Source organism: Coturnix japonica, chromosome 1 (assembly GCF_054131305.1).
Source record: "Coturnix japonica strain WE chromosome 1, WE-NBRP24, whole genome shotgun sequence".
Taxonomy (NCBI): domain Eukaryota; kingdom Metazoa; phylum Chordata; class Aves; order Galliformes; family Phasianidae; genus Coturnix; species Coturnix japonica.
In genome coordinates, this window is record NC_140663.1 from 551,557 (window position 1) to 570,529 (window position 18,973).

An 18,973-nucleotide genomic window follows, 5' to 3' on the forward strand; every position below is an offset into this window, starting at 1 on the left:
TCATCATTGCACGGGAATGGCATCAAACCCTATCTAAAGGTGAATGAGTGAATAATATTTAACCTGGGAGAGCTGTCAGCAGGTTGGATGCTATGCAGAGACTTCCAGTAGGAGTCCAAAGCCTCATTTTAGGAAGGACATGAGGGCTTCGTTTTGCATCCCCCTAAGAAAAGCCAGGACTTGGTGTTGCTTGGCTGTGGCACTGACAAGAGATGGAGCTGAGACCCATCCAAAATGGGTCAAAATGTGGCTACAGTGGTCTGCTGTGAGAGCTGATCAGCAGCAGTGTTCTAAGGCATGATTGCAATTGTCCTCATGGAAATCTCAGAGGATGAGATTAATTCTCCCACCATTGAAACCTGCTGATGAGATGCTCATGGGATGAAGAAGCACCTCTGCTTTAGAAAAAGTGCATAGAGAGCTTTGTGCCAGAACAGCAAAACACAGTGGGAAACCATTTCTGAAGCAGAATTCCCTCAAATAGGAATAGGAAATTTATTTTATCAGTAGGTGGTGAGTGATTAATTTCTCACCGGATCACTTTTCACTTAGGAAATGTTCCAGGCTGTTTTTGCAGGGAGCTGAGAATTCATCTAAACCTATAGCACCAATGGAAAATAGGCTTTAAAATCAAACAACCCGTTGTGGTGAGCGCATAGGACTTACACAGGACAAGTGCTTTCTCATCTCATCCTGTAGAAGAGTTGCACACAAGCAACTGAGCAGTGCTGAGCACCACTACTACATCACAGCTCCTGCAGGCAATCCTTGTGCAAGATGGGGAAGGAGGAAGGTTGAGCAGCAGATATCTATGCTCTGATGGGGAAGCTCGTTTCCTAGCAGAGGTGCTGGTACGTGTGGCTGGAAATTACCACAGTGCTGCAAGAAGAAGAGCCAGCAGCACCGTTGTATGGGGTTTAACACACCCAGATCACAGCAACCCCCGAGAACAAAGGTGCCAGTGTGATGGTGGTGGTTTCATGCAAAGCAAATGGCTTATTTACAGGGCAGGCTTGAATCCATTAAAGGCATATTAAACTCCAGATGCTCACCAACTTTACAAAAGGAGTGGAAGAAAGGAAGGAGGTGTTGCACATTTTTTGGAAGGAAAAAAAAAAATCAGTTCTCCGAGCACGGAGCAGCATTTCCTTGCAGTTAAAAGCGTGATGCTGGAATAGCGAGACAGGTTTAATGTCATTTTCCTTTTTAAAGCTGGTTTTCAGACTGAGCTGCGTAGCTCCGGATAGTGCTGTGCAATGCACTGTTCGGTTCAGGATGCTTGATATTGGGTCTGCAGCTCAGGGATCAAGCAGAAAATGGAAGAGGGGAAACTAGGAACGTTTCCATTCCTTTGGAACTAATAAAGAAATGAGCCGGAGGGATTATTTGTGGCTACGCCAAATGGGCCCTCACTCCAAGACCTCTAAATTAACTTCAGGTGGGTCCATTACCACCCAGCAATCTGATTTATGTTTAATAGAAGAAGCAGTGCTGGGGAGAGCTGTGCCTCGGTACCTTCTCAATCCTTGCTTATTCCATACACAAAGTGGAACTGCTGCGGTATCAGTGCCCAACTGAGGCCTCGATCTCCAAAATCTTCACCTAGGAGACATTGTGGTGATAGCAAGGAGTATTCACAAAGAAGTCAGAACTATTTTATGAAGAATTGAGTTTTCAAAGGAGAAACCTCCACCCAAAGTGTCCAAGCAGAAGAAAGATCTGGTTGCAGAATTTGGAGTTACGGTCTACACAGAGTAGGTCTCAGCCCTTTAACTTCTGTCTTCATTCACGTGGTCCATTCTTTGCATCTGTATGGAAATTATTTAAACATCCCAAGACGTTTTTCCATCTGCTTTATTCTTGTGTGGGCATCTTATCTTTGGCTCAGTTTAAAGCACTCCTGAAGCAACGCTGTCATGAGATGGTGGTAGGGGAGTTCCTCCAGTAGGGTAACCTGCATGGCTTCATGTCCATGTGGTTACTCCTACTCACACCACAGATGACACTGAGTAGACACGAGCTCCATTTTCAACCACACGTCTTTGAATTGAACATAGAATTTACAGTTTTTTTGCTCCATTTCCGTTGTTTTCTGCTGTTTCTGGTGGTCAGGTTATGCTATTTTGGGTTGCTTTTCTCCTCCAGCACCTGGTATTCTTCCAGCTCTGGTGTCAGCAGCGCATCAGAGGAGGTTCCATCGCGACCACAAAGCAACTGTGCACTGCATGGTGAGGTGACTTTATCCTCATTTCTCTGTTTTCAAGCATTTTAAAGATTTAAAAAATACTTCTGGCTTTCATCCAAGGCTTCAGGACTAAGCCACAGCTACCAGGAAACGTCTCCACAGGCAGTGTTGTGGTATAAGGGTTTCCTTGCACCTGAATTTGTTCAGTTTAATAACGCAGAAGAGGAATAAACATTCATTCTCTGGAATGAGGAGCATTCATTTCTGAAATGAATCAAGAATGAGTTTTTCCTTTCATGCTCTATGTAATAATTCCTTTTCCAGTCCATCAGATTCATGTCGGAGCTGCTTTGGGTGGCTCTTTTTGGTGGCTCTTTGGATGGTTCTTCCTCTGTGCTCACAGCCTGATTTCTACCAGGAATCCCACAGGAATAATATGAAAAGATGGATAAAACAAATAATGACCCAAACTTTCAACACACGGCTACAAGGCTTTTGCCCTTCAGATGCTGGAGATGTTTGGGAATTTTTCATAAGGCAAATGCCCAGACGTGAAAAGAGTGCAGAAGGTGGAGTGGAAAATCGGTGTTGAGTGAAGTCAGCTATTGGGTCAAACTGGAGTTAATCCAAATTACAATGTAGAAATGAGTTACTGAAGCTTGTAGTGTTGGGATGTGCACAACTGGGCAGGCTTCTGCATCCACTGGGGAGCAAGTCCTGGTTTGTGGTAGATGTGTAGTAGTTTCTTGCCCCCTTTTCCCAGCTTTTATTTACTTTTATATAGCCTGAAATGATGAAGATGAGGGTACAGAAAGGGCAGAGCCAGGTTCTGCTTGGTAGTGGAAGCACAATGCGTGCCTGTAAAAAATGAGAGCAAATACCCACACATTCCTGTCTGCTCTTTGTGGGCCACCCATGTGTTGATGTTGGTCACTCAGCTGGTTGTTTGCCCACTTAGGAATGCATGACCCATAGTTTCAGTTTGAGTGGTATTGCCCTGGTTCAAGCATTTTTTCCTCCTAAAGAAAGCAGTGTCAGAAACATCGCTCGTTTTGCAATCTCATTTCCTGGGGAGCAGAGCGGCAGCTATGCTTTGTCACATATTTTCTGGTAGTATTTTTTTTATGAGGATAAATACTTCTTTATTTCAATGGAAAGCACTTTATGTTGTATGGCACCATGGGGAAAACAGCAGTGAACCACTTCAGACAAAGCAAGCCTAGTGCTTTGGGAAAAGCATGGCCTGCTGTGCTGCTCCATTAAGGTTTTGCATGAAATCTCCCTTGCTTCCTCCATTTTTCTCTAGTGATAGCAAAATAAATTCATTAGAAGAAGATTATGCTGGATCTATTTCCAACCAAAAGATTTCATGTTGCTTCAGTGCATCTTGGCATCTCAACCCCTTCCTTACTGGAGGTATTTGAATTGGTGCTCTTTTGGATGGTTCTAACATCACAGAGGCTTGTAAGCAGGACTGAATAACTCCTGGTTCCGTTGTGAGTTGGATTGTGAGTGGGAAGGTAGTTGGAGCTTTAACCTCCATAGCTTTGCAATGGTCTCACAACTGCTTTTTGGCAGGTCGGAGCTCTCCTAATGCATGCCTAGCTAGGAAACAGCCTAAACTCCATCTGTTAGGAGCCCAAATTGTGTTTAATTTCCATCCATGCAATTTAAGAACAGTTAGGGCTTCTCATAGTGTTTCCCAGACAAGAAACTGACTTTTCTAGATAGGTGATGCCAAAATAAGAGTCAGCTCCACCATGAGGTTGGTGGCTCTTAGCAAAGCCATTCATTCTGTGATTCCACTATTAGAAATATAGGAGGGAAACTAGATTGGGTTTGGCACATTTGGCATTTTGAGAAGTTCAATACCTCTTTTGGGAAGATCTAGCTGGATTTCTTTGCATTGGGAATTGAGAAACCATTCCTAAATGCCTAGGTTGGAGTTATCTTAGGAAGACAAAGGCTGCTGCAAAAAGAACCATCACTGTGCAATGCTATACATGGAGTGAACCAATCTCAATCCCATATTCAGAGATAACCCACCCTGATCCTGTACATGGAGCTAATCCATCCTAAAGCCCTGGACCTGCTGGCTGGAAGTTGTCCATTGAGCAAGAGGATGTGACTGTCCACAGCCATTTTGGTAATAACGTGATATTTGGAAACTTATCTGTGTGATAGTGGGTTTTTGCTTGGCTCATCCTAAGTCTCTAGTCAGTATTTTCATCTATGAACTCATCTCCATTCAACACCATGTGTGCCTCTGGCATTTGAGCAGGAAGCTTTCCCTTAGTGCTGTCCAGGGAATATTCTCCCTGTGTTTGAGATGCAGCTTTTTGTTTCCCATTAAAAAAAATGACAGTAATAATTAAAAAATAGCTGTGCTTGAGTCAACTATAGAAAATGATTGTGGATGAATGTTTGGAGGATGGGACTCGCTAAAATAATTGATTTGCTGGTTGTGGTGTCTTCAAATTGAAGCTGCCTTTGATGGAAGTGCATAAATGCCCTCAGTGTTCAGTACACAATGATGTTGGTACTTCATCCCATAGCCTTGGACATGCCTTGCCTTTCTTCCTATCCCAGAATCAGCACAAGATTCGGGTTATCTCCTCCTGCCTTCCACCAAACCTCCTGTCCTCAGTTTGAGGTGCTCTCCCTTCTCCTCCATTCTTTCCACGGAGCAGCCTACATTTGTAATCATTCTTCTTGCAATCTCTCAAGTAGTTGTTCTAGGTTGGTTTGGCCAAGAGAACTTTAGCCAAGAGCTCTTTCTCCTGGCCTGGATCTCAGTGTCCCATTCTTCCTGTGTGGTTGGTCCCGATGATGTCATTTTTGGGCTCACCATCAGCCTGATGACTGATTTGTCAGATTGGCTGTCATGCTGATCATTTGCAAAGCATTGTGTATTTCTGGCACGTTATATATGTGATAAAAGTTATGGGAAGCTTTGGAAGAGCAAAGCTGTGTGCTGGCATGCTATGGTTGAGTTGATGGTGCAGTGCACCATGGCCAGGTCTGTGCTCCTGGCTCTCTCCTTTTGAAAAGCTGAACAGATTTCAATGGAGAGGGGTGTGGTAAAGAGCTTTTAATCCTGTGGACTTTTGTCCTGGGATGCTGAGGCTGGATTATGTATTGCTCTTGAGCATCTTACCTTGTTGTCAAAGTGGCAGAAATAAGCTCCAGGCACACAGCTTGGGAATGCCAGGTGTGTGATGACCTTTCCTCCATCAACGGTGCCTGTTTTTGGTGCTGTGATGTGTAGCTGGGAAATAGGATTTTTCAGAACCTCTTCTACCTTCTGGATCAGCAATGTCCCTCCTGTGGAAGCCCGCTAGGGGAGGTAACCTCTGTTCCTTCCTGCTCACCCAGCTTCCTTTACCTGTTGTTTATGGTACACGTGTCCCTAACACCCACTCTGTGACCTTTCTCTCCCTTCCAGTACCTATTGATGGAAGAACACGGCGTGACTCAAACAGAACACATGGCCACCATCGAGGCCCACGCAGTGGCCCAGCAGGTGCAGCAGGTCCACGTGGCCACCTACACGGAGCACAGCATGCTGAGTGCCGACGAGGACTCACCTTCCTCACCTGAGGACACATCCTATGATGACTCTGACATCCTCAACTCCACGGCTACCGATGAGGTGACGGCCCACCTGGCTGCAGCAGGTAAAGCAGCAGGGTGCTCAGCATCCTTGTAATGACATATCGTTCATACTGACTGTCACCAACTGTGCCTGGGGGTGTCCAAGTCATCCTTTCACTCCCTTGGGATGTTGTGAATGCTTCCTTCTCACTTCAGTTTTAGTAGGGCTGTAAGGGCCCTTCCAACCCAGACATATCATGGTTCTGTGATCCTTAAGGACCCTTCCAACCCAGCCATACCATGATTCTGTGATGTATAAAGACCCTTCCTGCCCAGCCATATAGTGATTCTGTGAACTGTAAGGTCCCTTCCAATCTATCCATATCATGATTCTGTGATGCATAAGGACCCTTCCAACCCAACAACCCATTCCATAATCTTTAATGTCCCTTCCAACCCATTCTGGGATTTTATGATCCTTAAGGCTCATTCCAGCCCAAGCCATTCTATTTATGGAATGAAGAACTGTTTCCGAATATCAAAACCCTTCCAGTAAACCCCTGCCGCATCCTCGATATTTGCCTTGAAATGGGTTTACCTCTCTAGTAGAAAAAAAGCAATGATAAATGATAAATAAGCACTCACAAACTGATCTGGCTCCTTATCTGTGGAATAAAGCTCCTGACCCGCTTGTCAGAAGTTGTGCAAAGCAGCTCAATATCGGCGCTTATAGATGCGGTGAGCGTCCCTGCTAAACATGCTGAGCAGTCAACCCTTGCTACAGACAGCTTGCAGTTGGAAGTGAGGACATGACAACAGGTTGTCTTGACAAAAAGGTAAAATCTTTAGGAGTTTTTATAGAGAGTGGTGAAAAGGTAACTGCTCCTGGATAAACTTTTCTGGATATGTACCAGTATGAAAGGAGGAGGACTGTGTGCAATAAGAAAGCCCAGCTTTAGATGTTGGAATATATATTAATGAAGAAGAGAGAGTTAAGTAGAGGTTACGGCCAATGGCTTCAAGCTTGTATAGAAGGAAAAATGAAAGTGAGGAAATGGGGAGAAAGATGTGGTTCAGGTTGAGGTTGGAAGGCTGCAGTGGTCACATACCTACATCTGCTTTGTGAAATTTTTGAATCCAAGTGGTGTGAGGCCTTGCTGGCCATGTGTGATAGCTTGGCTTGGAGCAGTAGGACCAGATGTTGTGTATCCTGGGTCCTAAAGCATTTAAACGAGTTATCACGATGAACTGCCACCCCAGGTGATATAAACTGAGAGCTAACACAAAAAACATATCTGGTGGTTCCCCAATATGTGGTGGTTCCACAGCTGTGGGCTGTGAGACTACCATCTCCTGCTGTCAGGAGCAGTGCTGGACTGGGATCTGGCTTCTTCTCAGCTTTATTCTCCTTGAGATCAGGCTGAAACACGGATGTGAAATCTGCTTGAGTGACAATGTTCAAAACTAGTCTCTCACCGTGCTTGATCACTCTTGGAGCTCTTCTGTGCCTGTACATTGATTCTCACAGCTTCATGGTCCTGAACACCATCCCGCTGAGCATTCCACAACCCTACTGGGCATTCCTCTGCTTTGCTTATTATTTTTGCAGCCTCAGCTCCTGCAGGATTTTCCTTTTCCTTCCCAGCACCCTGGTGGGCGGTTGCAGGAGAGTCTCACTGCAAGGGAACCCCAGGTACCCCCCAGTCTCTGGCTGTACCTCCCATGCCCAGTATATCCAAAGCTTGTGCACAATACAGGTTTTCTGCCTAAGTTGGCTCTCAGTATTTAAAATAAATTATGGTGATTATGGCACTTGGTAGCTTAGGGTTTTCTGCTCCTGTAGCTGCACCTTTGTTAAACACAAAGCTTTGGAGCCACCTTATGTGGCCTTTCAGCTCTGACATGTGGAGAAACAATGGGATGCTGGGCAGTCTGATGTGGTGATGGGCAACTAAGCCCATAGTAGGGGTTGGGGCTGGGGGGGGCTTTGAGGTCCCTTCCAACCCAACCATTCTCTAATTCTGTGACCTTTAAGGTCCCTTCCAACCCAAGTCATTCTGAGATTCTGTATGGTCCCCTCCAACCAAATTATTCCATCATTTTATGATCATTAAGGTCCCTTCCAGCCCAACCATTCCATCGTTCCATGATATCTTTATGGCCAATTCCAACCCAAGCCATTCTATATCTGGAACTGTGCTGATTCACCTCTGTGGTTTCATTTCCAGGCCCTGTGGGGATGGCAGCAGCTGCTGCTGTGGCAACGGGCAAGAAACGGAAGCGACCACACGTTTTTGAATCCAACCCATCCATCCGTAAGAGGCAGCAGACGCGTTTGCTACGGTAAGGGCTCCTCCTGTACTCAGGCCTTGGGCTGTCTCCTCCGTCCCTTCCCAGTGCTATTTGTGTGCTGCCCAGAGTCTGTTCAGCTCAAGGAGTTGTGGGGCATCATTTCTGGAGCCCACAAGCAGTGTTTTAATTTTCAGGAATGGGTCAAAGTGTTGCTTTGGTTCAATCTGTTGCAGTAATGTTGCCTTCCAAGGCCTTTCCAATGACTTTACAGCTGTCCTGAGAGCTACAGCCACATTCCAGCTCTGAGGATGTATCTACCAAGTGATGAATGCCCATGTTTTTTTGCGTTGTGACATGATCCTTCAGAGTGTTCTGACAATCTCTGTCTACCTGATGGCCACCAAGAAGCTCTGCTGCTGTAGGGCTTTTTGCAGACCTGTGATGATCACTGCAGTGTTGACTTTAGGAATCATTTCTAAACATTGCTGCCTTTTAGAACATTTTGGAACACACTAGTTTTTGCTTTTGGAACTGTTCTGACCTCAGTTAGATTGCATTAAAGAAGTCGGGATGTTTGTCACCCTGTGCTGCTTGCTGACTTTCATCTTGCTCACACAGTTCATGTGCTGAGGCAGTGAATCCAGTGTCACCTTTTCTTCCCTCTGCTTCAAACTCATGTAGAACTGGTGAGAAACTAAGCTGGTTTCTTTACATTGTATTTATTCACCTGTTAAGTCCTGTAACACCCTTTGCGTGTGACCAAAGTGGAAAGAAATGGAGCAGGTTTGGTGTTAAACAGTGCTTCCTGGGAGTAGGCTCCTTTTATAGCCTCATTCCGTTTTTCCCTCCTCCCTGTGACTCAGCCACATGTTTGCAGCATTTGTGAAGAGCAGATTTCTTTCTCCCTTGACATGTGAACAACATAATTTAAAAGAAACACCTCTGTGAAGGAAATGATTTTCCTTTCCTGCAACTGCTTTGTTTTATGACATGTAAAATACTGACAAAATGCATTATTTTTGTACCTCTGATCAATTTAACACCTCTAAGTGGCAGCATGCATCAAGTGGGAAGCTGGTTTCTGATTCTGGGATCTCTACACAGCTACTAGTGGTGGTGGTGCTTTTTGGCACTGTGCTGCCATCAGCAGGTTCCAAAATGAACAGGGCAGATCCTAAAGTGTTCTTTTATGGCTGTGCTCAGGTTACACAGTGGTACTGCTACTCCTCTTTTGCTTAATGAGATTCTGCTGAAGTTTCTGACTCATTTTCTTGTGCTGCTTGGAAGTTAGTAGGAGGAGGAAGGTCTATGATGGCACATTTTCTTTCTACAGAGAGCTCATTCCAAGGGGACTTGCTGATGGGGCAGGTGTATGTGGGCTCCCCGTGCTTTGCTGGTGCAACGCTCCTGGCTCTTGCCTCGTTGCAGAGCTGTCAGCTGAATGCCAACAGTTCTGGTTTGGGTACCAGAGATTTGCAATGTGATGCTGGGAGCCCAAATGTAAAATAAGCTGTGTTATCTGAAATATTGTTGAAATAGTCAAATTCTTCTCCTTACAAGTTCTGTATCATAGTACTCTTGGCCAATGACAGAATTAAGGACAGCAGGAGATGCAAATTAGTTTTGCTGTTCTGTTGATTTCTCTTTCCATTGTGCATCAATGGGGGAAAAAAAATGGAGAATAGCTGATATTTGAGCTGCTGTGTGACTGTGGGGAGCACAGCAGGGAAGCACTGTGTGGCCGATCTGACAGCTGGGGCTCTGCTGCTCACCTGGTTTGTGAATGGGATGCATCCAAAAAGGAAGCTGACAATGGGAAGGGTCGTGTTTCTGCAGGGTTCTCAGCTGACACCTGTTCACTGGTTCTGTTTCAGGAAGCTCCGTGCCACGCTGGATGAGTACACCACCAGAGTGGGGCAGCAAGCCATTGTCCTGTGTATCTCACCATCCAAACCCAACCCCGTCTTCAAAGTTTTTGGAGCTGCACCCTTGGAGAATGTGGTAGGTATCTAGAAAAAAAACATACAATAAATTGCAGGTTTAATTCTGCCTTGTGAGCCTGGCAGTGATCTGAAGGTCATATTTAAGGCCCGGGAAATAGGGGTTCAGTGTATAAACGTGAGTTGAGCACTGAGTTCCTGTCTTCTCTGCATAGTTTTTGATTGTCCAGCACAGTTCCCCAGGGCTAATAGCCTCAATTAAGAGTGCAGGTGACGATGGATGTCTTTGAGCACAGCATGCTCCTTGCCACAGACCTGCCAGCAAATAGAGCAGATCCTGGCTATGATAAGTCTGACTTCTGAACTTAACTTTGATCCCACAAATCCTTCCACTTGGTGATGTTACCCAGCGTTTCATCATCACCCTTCGATGCAGCCAAGCCTTTGGGGCCTGCAGGTGTTTTTGCATGGAATTGTTTGCTCTTTCATCTCCCCAGCACCCTGGGGAAGGCGACTGGCCCTGCTGCTCACCTCTCCTCTCCTGGTGCTCCTCACTTTGTTTACCTGAGCTTAACAATTCCCCACAGGTACGCAAGTACAAGAGCATGATTCTGGAAGACCTGGAGTCAGCGCTGGCAGAGCACGCTCCTGCACCTCAGGAGGTTAACTCAGAGTTACCACCCCTCACCATTGATGGCATTCCAGTCTCAGTGGACAAGATGACCCAGGTAAGCACAAGCATGGTAGAAATTCAGCAGAACCAGGGAGAGATGTGGCATCCTACAGTCACATCCTGTTATTCTGCACCGGAGTTTATGTCTGCATCTCCAGGGGTTGTACTTGATCTCTTCTTTCTTTCCCATGGGATGTGACAGCTCTAGTTAGATGTGAAGCTTTGTTATTGCTGCTTATTTTCTGCATGTAGCAACAGCAGAGTTGTTTCTCAGAGCTTGAGGCTGTAGGGAGCACCCCTTTTCACAGAAGAATGGCCTGGGCTGGAAGAGACCTCAAGGTCCAATCTTATCCCCACCACAGGCAAGGCCACCAACCTCCACATTTAATACCAGCCCAGGCTGCCCAGGGCCCCATCCAACCTGGCCTTGAGCACCTCTGGGGATAGATGGGACATCCACAGCCTCTCTGGGCAGCTGTTCCAGCACCTCACCACTCTCATAGTAAATAACTTCCCCCTGGTATCCAGCCTAAATCTTCCCTCCTTGAACTTCAAACCATTTCCCCTTTTATTGCCATTATCTACCCTCTCAAGGAGTTGGCTCCCCTCTTTGTGCTGGTTTTCTGACCTCCCATACACCATGTACAGGGGCAGCACTTTGTCCTGTACACTACAGTGATTTTTGAGCCCTGAGGTCAGGGAGGTGGCTTCTGCTGCACCATTTTGGCTGTTTCTTGCGTGTTTTAGATAATCCCCTCATGTTTCTGCTGGAACAGAGCAGGGCTTGCCAATTATTTCAGGCCACATCAAACCTTGGGTGAGATACTGATGGAGACTGCCCTGGAGAAATACGGACTTCCCTTCTGTCCAGGCCCAGCCCTTTGCTGACTATTTTTTTTTTAAATGATAAAATTGGATATTAAAAATTTTAACATCAGGAGTTAAGTCTGCTTCTCTTCCAGTGAAGCAACCTTTCCTCCAATGATCTATGAGAAAAATATTATTACTTCTCATGTTAGGCTAAAAATGAGGTTTTTCCTTCCAAGCATGACATGTCCTTAGCCTTCAGGAAACTCTGCACAAAGATTTAGACAAACCAAGGTGCCTCTGATGTTTGCTTGCTTCCCCCCACCCAACACTGAGTGTTCTATCCTTCTTTTGGCTCAGTTAAAGGAGAAATGCTTTTACTTCCTTTCTTCCTCCTTCATGTTTTGCAGGGAAAAACTGTGCCAACTGCTGATGCAACAGCACAGCAACATAGGGCTGCTTAACGCTGCATGAAAGAACTTGAGCTGTGGTAAAACAAGTCTTGTGTTAGGAGTAACTCTCCTTTTTTCAGTGCAACACGATCACTCAGAATAGCTTTATGAAGGTTTCTCCCAAGCTGTGGACAGTCTGTGCTTTTCACATCCAGTACTGCAGTGCTTTACGTGTGTATTATGGGCTGGTACTGAAGTCCAGCCCTTCTCCTGGGACCCTGGAGTCAACATTCAATTTCAGTTTCCCTGCATATCACACAGGGATGACATACTGTAGGTGTTCTCTTAAAATTTTAGAGCTCTGAATACCACGAGGCCATGTGAGGACAAAACCAACTGCACTGCAGCCTCCTGAGTGGATTTTCTCAACCCAGGAGGTGTTCCTCCTTGCAGAATATTCAGAGAGTAAATATGGTACATGTGATGGTTATGAGGTAATTCCATTCCTGAAGGAGTCCAGCTGCCATACAGTTCTTGCCAGACCCTTAAATAGAAGCACAAAGCAGATGTGCTGAATACGACGAGGCTGCTGTCATTTTTGTGCCTCAGTGGCTCAGAATACATTACTTTGAGAGAGTGGATGATAACAGCTAAATCACTGCAACATGTTGCATGGCCGGAGATGCTGTTGCTTTCTGTAAGAATTCTGATTCCCAGAGCTGCTGGTACAACTCCATTCACTGTTAGCAGCTAGAGAGCTATTCGACAGCACAAAACTCTATGGAAACACGAAGCCTTGTGGAGACCCCAAATATTTGTAAGTACAAATGGAGCAGCACCATGAAGAGGTGTGCCTATGGGAGCTGCAGGTGCCTGCAGGCAGGTGGTAGAGATGTCATCTCCTCAACAGGGAGAGTGAAAATCTCTCTCCTTTTAATTGCTCTGCTTCCTTGTTGGTCTGGAGGGAAATAAAGGCTGAGCAGGGCTGCTCTGAGCAAAGAGCATCACTCACCTCCTCTGTGCAGAAGATAGGAATGGCTTTGGAACTCTGACCCTGGAGCTGTTGCATAGAAATGTCTCCTTGCTTGTGGTCTCTGCTAAGCTGGTGCTCTATGCCAGTGCTGTACATGTGCTATGGAGAAATGCCTGGTTCTGCTGTCCTGAATTGGGCTCCTGCAGCTGGGATGCTCCATAGTCCCGCAGCTCCCTGCTTGGAGCATCTTATAACAACCTTGATGCATGTCTTGCTTTTCAATCTGTACGTTAAAAGCAAAATGGTCTAAAATTAGCTGTTGAAAAACAGCTGCAGTTCTTTCTTTGCCCTCTTCTACTCTCAGGAGCCCCATGTGCTGCTTTTTGGAGATATGTGGGGCCAAGAGAAGACTCCCAGCCATAGGTTTTTTGCCCTCTGGAAGCCTCATCAGGGCATTAACCTTAAGCCCTGGATGCTCCTCACACAGGACCCCTTGTTCCCAGCTCTTGTCCATACTGTATACTGTTGCAGATGATAGAAATGAGGTTAGTTTGCTTCCATTGATACTTGGACTATATCTTCAGTGGTCCCTTCCAACCCCTGTAATTCTCTGATCATGTTTAGTACTAAAACTGAGAAGACCGAAGGGTGTCAAGGAGCCATTTCTTAGGATTCCTCTCAAGTTTTCAATGCTGGAGGTTATAAAAGCCTTTCCCAGAGCTGACACCAGGGTGAGCTGTGGTCTTTTTGGGAAGGGCTTTGCTTTTTTGGAGGATGTTTCACAGATGGAGGCTGCAGAACGTGGCTTCCATAGATCCTGCTGGCTGCACCCCTGGAAATGTGGAGTCTTTGTCTCGGAAGTGCTGGGGTGAGGTCTCGTTATGGTACTAATTAGAGCCATCCTAGTGCTGGAGCAGCTGATTGTCTCCCTGGTGGATTAAAGGCAAGCCCTCCTAACAAGTGCCTCGAGCTGCTGAACTCCCCAGGATGAGTAATTAATCCATCTGTTAACAAGGAACATGGCTTGCAGATAACAGTTGTGGGAAGGAGCTTTTAACTATTTTTGCACCAGGCAACCCATTGCACTTAGCAGGTGTGCAATGCAGCGAGCTGTGTGCTTAGAGAAGTTGTTTGGTTTTTTTCCCTTTTCATCAAAGTACGCTTAAATTTTTCTTGTTAAATAAGCTCAGAGCCCATATTGGTTCTTGTGGCTGGACTCTTTCTGCTCTGTGTTCCTGCAAAACTCATGGAACGACAGTGGAACCCAATGGAAGGGGACCCATAGGGTTCATAGAGTCCATCTCTTGGCTCTCACAGACTATTGCTGGTGTGCAGGAGGCAGCATCTGAATGAACTGGTTTACAGTTTCAAGCCAACAATACCCAGGCTGGAACCAGGGCTGTGATTGGGATGGATGGGAGAAACCCCTCTGCTATGGCAGAACATATGAGAAACCCTCCAGGAGTGACAAAAGTACTCCCAGGGACACTGTCACACCAGGAGTGTTTTATTGTTGTTGAATTTTCCTGCATTATTCTGACTTTTCTCTCTTTGTGATAGTTCTTGAACCTTAAGGTGTGTTGATGCAGTGTGTTAATACAGCGCATGTCTTGCCTTATTGATCTGGTTGGCTTAATTTTGGTTTTTCTCTTCCATATTTTGTCTCTTCTCTGCTGAGACTTGGGAGAAGGTGGTGAAGTTTTGTATGTTTTCATTGGGCATTCAGGTCTTGGCCTGGGGCATTCAGGTCTTCTCCAGCCCATAATTCCATCGGGATGGAAACAAAATGCCATGACACTGTGCTACCAGATGATAGGAGTTGCTAAAAACCTTCTGATATGTTTTTGTTCCAGGCACAGCTGCGAGCATTCATCCCGGAGATGCTGAAGTATTCCACGGGTCGTGGGAAGCCAGGCTGGGGCAAGGAGAGCTGCAAGCCCATTTGGTGGCCTGAGGACATTCCCTGGGCCAATGTCCGAAGTGATGTGCGCACAGAAGAGCAGAAGCAGCGGGTGCGTGGCTGTGTGTCTGCTTTCATGTTGGGCCAGGGCCACTCTGTTTTCCAAACATGCGCTTTGTTTGCTGTAGTGTCTGTGTCATGGCATCACAAAGCCCTTGAAGGGTCACTGTTCTATCTTGAGAAGGAGGGATCTCTACATCGAGGGATGTGCTCAAAGATATGGAGCCAGGAAAAAAGAGATAGCAGGTGAAAAGGTCTTTGGGGGTATCACAGCAACAGATCCTGTGTGCAGGTGATGTTTTTAGCAACCTGCTGCTGTCAAAGAAAGTTACTAGGGTATGCATATCTGTAGACTGATGTGAGCTGGTTGGGTGGGGATGAATGTCTGGAAATGGAAATTGGGAGTGATTTTCAACCTGGTGGCCTCATTCCATTAATTAAGATTCCTTGATAGATAGAGAAACAGCTTCCGTTGAGGAATATGCCCTTTCCCCTGGCTAAAGGAGCTCGTTATGTGTCTGTACACAGAAATGTAACAGCTCAGGGTGATTTCTGAATCTTGGGGATGAAGGAAGAGTGATTAAGTACCAGAAACTTTCTGTTTCTTTCAGAATTTATTGAAAAACACCCGCCAAGGAAAGCGTGCAAAAGCAATAGCAGCACTGCACACACTGACACACTGGTCAGAAAAGATTTTCACATTGATCCTTCACTCCTTGTGATTCTGGCAGGTGTCGTGGACCCAAGCACTGCGGACTATCGTGAAGAACTGCTACAAACAGCATGGGCGCGAAGACCTGCTCTACGCATTCGAGGATCAGCAGACACAGCAACAGACCACAACCACACACAGTATAGCACACCTGGTACCCTCACAGACAGTGGTACAAACCTTCAGTAACCCTGATGGCACCGTGTCCCTCATCCAGGTGAGTGAAATACTCAGCCTCCCTGCCCTGCTGGCCATGCTCTGTGCAGTGAACCCCAGGAAATCATTGGCCTTCTTGGCCACTGGGGCACTCTGCTGGCTCACAGTTAACTGTTGGTCAACCACTGGTCAACTGTTAGCCAACACTGACTTTTTTGGCCACTAAGTAAACCTTTGGTCAACCATTGGCCAGGTAGGACACCACTGGCCTTCTTGGGCATCAGGGCACGCTTCTGGCTCATGCTAAACCTTTGGTCAACTGTTGGCCAACCAAGACACCATCAGACTTTTGGATCACAAGGGCACACTGCTTGATCATCATGGTAAAGCTGTTGGCCACCATTGGCTTTCTTGGCCCCTGGGGCACACTGCTTAAGCTCAAAGAAGCATCTCTGTCCTCTATCTTTCTCACTCCCATCCTTTGCTTTCTTGTTGTAGCAGCTCAGATGCATCTGCAGCTGTATGACTGAGAAGTCCAGGGATCCAGACCTGGGTTTCACTCATAAACAGATGCACAATTAATTAGGTGACCACACAACACCTATAGTGACCTTAGGATGGAAGCATGGGAAGAAAGATGGTGGGCATTGACTTTCTGGCCTTTCAAAGTTGAGTTCTCCTTATGAACAAACCTGCGTACCTTCCTGATTTTGTCTTTTCCCAGCTGTTAAGTGGGGAAAAAATGGTAATTTCCAAAGCCATTGTAGTACTGAGGATGAACTAACATTTGCCTGTAGAAGAGTAATAAGCAGTGTTACAAATGATAGCTGATAATCAGGGTTGTTTTTTACATGACTTCCATGCAGTGGTGGGAGAAGTGCAACTCCACCTACACACTGTAATATTCTCTATGGATGCAACACCTCGTCATCTGAGAACATCTGAGTGTCCCTTTACTTTTCCCTTTGCTCTGCCATATTCCTTCAGCTGCATCTTGTTGAATTCCATAGGTTGGCACTGGTGCCACAGTTGCCACACTGGCCGACGCCTCCGAGCTGCCTACCACAGTTACCGTTGCACAAGTCAATTACTCTGCAGTGGCTGATGGAGAGGTAAGGATCTGGGTTGTGCACATTAATGTTTTCTGCCACTCAGTAGCCACAAAACAGCAAGCCTTGCTTCCCCACTCTGCAGTTAAAATACATGTGAGCACACAACAGTGTGAGATTTCATATAGAGAGTGTTGAAGCATTTGGACTCAGGATTATACAAATGCAATTATGGCTTGACTATATATTAATAATATGAATTTTAAACATTTTAAAATATATTCCGTGTGTAATTAATCTTGTGAGATCTCCTGTAGCAGATAGAATCATAGAACAACCTGAGCTGGGATAGATCCATAAGAGTCATTGTGTCTCATGAATCATAGAGTTGAAAGGGATCCATAAGCATCATCAAGGACCAGCTTCTAATGACTTAATGAATGATGCAAATGCACGTTCATCTATTTGTGCTGGGTGACTTCTATGTGTTCTCTGGATGCTGATGGCTGCTTTGTCAGCTCTGGGTTAGGATTCTTTGGCTGCTGATCTCTGGACAAAATGAGAATTGATTGTTTTCTGCAGCTTTTGGGATGATTTGCAGGTTACGTTATGGAGAGAACTGTTTAAATGCGTATTAATGTTGAGACAACGTAAGAAACCAGGATTTCTGACAGGGGAAGGTCTGGTTTGCTCTGTATAGATGGAGCTTTCCTGGCGACAGGTGGCAGCACAGAACAGCTTAGTTCTGAACAAAACCCTATTTCCATCCCAGAAGCAGAGGGAAACAGCCTCTGGCTGTGACCTTGAAGTACTTCAGAGCTGGTTGGAGGGTTTTCAGCACCAGCTTTATCTCTTGAGATCTGGAAGAAAGCTACAATAGAAACAGAAGGAGCACAGGCATCTGGTTCCTAATTGAGGGAATTTTCTTCATCACCTGCTAAGGCATCTTTATTAGTGTGTTCAAGGCTGCTGGTGACCTGAAATGTTTATGGATGAAAATAGAGATGGGGAAGGAAAAAGTTCTTGGTAGAAGTGCCAGCTGATGGGCTTTTATCTGTCACTTCTCAGTCATTTGATCCAATTCTTATTCCGTGTTCACATCTTAGTGAGTTTTGTGGCCATACACTCGTGTTGTGGAGTTCCAAGTAGAGAAGGAATTATGGCCAAGCGGAAAATGAGTAACTGAGACTGGATGAACTCGAAGTAATGTGAAACCTATCAATGCAAAGGGAAATAGGGGAATTAAGTACCTGAAATAGATGAACAGAATATACTCCATTTGCTGTTTTCTTTTTTAAGTGCATCAGTGCAGCAAAACAAAGTCCCAGCTGCAAGCTCAAGCGGGGTTGTGCCAGGTGCTGACATAGGAACCCATTTATGGCTGGGAGATGGTTGTAGGGTCCACAGTCTCACTTGGACCACGGTCCTTCTCCTCTGATGCTCTTTTTGCCCTGTTGACATCTTTGGGAGAGAGTCAGAATTCTGCAAACACCTCTTGGAGTCATTGGGCTCCTTTGTTTTGGGAGGCAACCACCCATTGATTGGATGACATCCAATCCAAAGATCTTCCTCTCTGTTTTTCCCCATAGGTAGAGCAGAACTGGGCAACGCTACAGGGGGGTGAGATGACCATCCAGACAACGCAGGCATCGGAGGCCACGCAGGCAGTAGCATCGTTAGCAGAAGCAGCAGTGGCAGCATCTCAGGAGATGCAGCAAGGAGCAACTGTTACCATGGCACTTAACAGGTATGTGTGTACTTCTAGGTTTTCACCCCATGGTAAAGAGCCCCAGCAAAGGCTTTTTCCTTAGCAAGCTCCAGGTTCATCCTGTGCCCAGGTGTCTGTGTGATGGTTCTTAGTTTCCACTGTAACTGAAGCATGCTGGATGGAAATTTCCTGCAAGAGGAAAAGATGGCTGTAACTGTACCCTCTACATGATCTGATTTGTACAGCAAGGGTCCAGTTACAGCACTGAGCTTGCTAATGAAGAGTCATAATGTGCTAACAGTGCCTGTCAAGGCACAAATCCACGAGGTCCAAAACACTGCTATGTGTGTGTGGATTGTCAGTTACCAAAGCAGCCACCTTGATCCTGGGAGCAATCAATGGTGTGCTTCCAAATGCTCCCAGTATTTAAGCGAGCTTATAAACAGGAGGGAGAGTGATGTGTTTTACGTGGGCAGACAGTGATAGCGAAATGGCTTTAAACTAGAAGAGGGGAAATTTACTCAGAGGCAGA

The 18,973-nt window shown here is 45.8% G+C and overlaps 1 protein-coding gene across 6 annotated transcripts in view; it reads left to right on the top strand.

Annotated features, from left to right (window-relative positions):
• Positions 1-18,973, top strand: part of NRF1 (nuclear respiratory factor 1) — a 45,305-nt gene that overhangs the window by 7,152 nt on the left and 19,180 nt on the right. For 3 of the 6 annotated variants that reach the window (XM_015856007.2, XM_032447717.2, XM_085511080.1), the window contains 8 exons: positions 5,631-5,862; positions 8,008-8,122; positions 9,946-10,072; positions 10,599-10,739; positions 14,710-14,868; positions 15,548-15,745; positions 16,695-16,796; positions 18,323-18,480. In XM_015856007.2, the coding sequence (XP_015711493.1) occupies positions 5,640-5,862; positions 8,008-8,122; positions 9,946-10,072; positions 10,599-10,739; positions 14,710-14,868; positions 15,548-15,745; positions 16,695-16,796; positions 18,323-18,480 (1,223 nt within the window). In that variant the 5' untranslated portion in view covers positions 5,631-5,639. Of the gene's footprint in view, positions 1-1,700; positions 5,532-5,630; positions 5,863-8,007; positions 8,123-9,945; positions 10,073-10,598; positions 10,740-14,709; positions 14,869-15,547; positions 15,746-16,694; positions 16,797-18,322; positions 18,481-18,973 lie in introns of those variants that run through there. The other 3 variants (XM_015855926.3, XM_015855854.3, XM_032447732.2) reach the window with 2 other exon arrangements.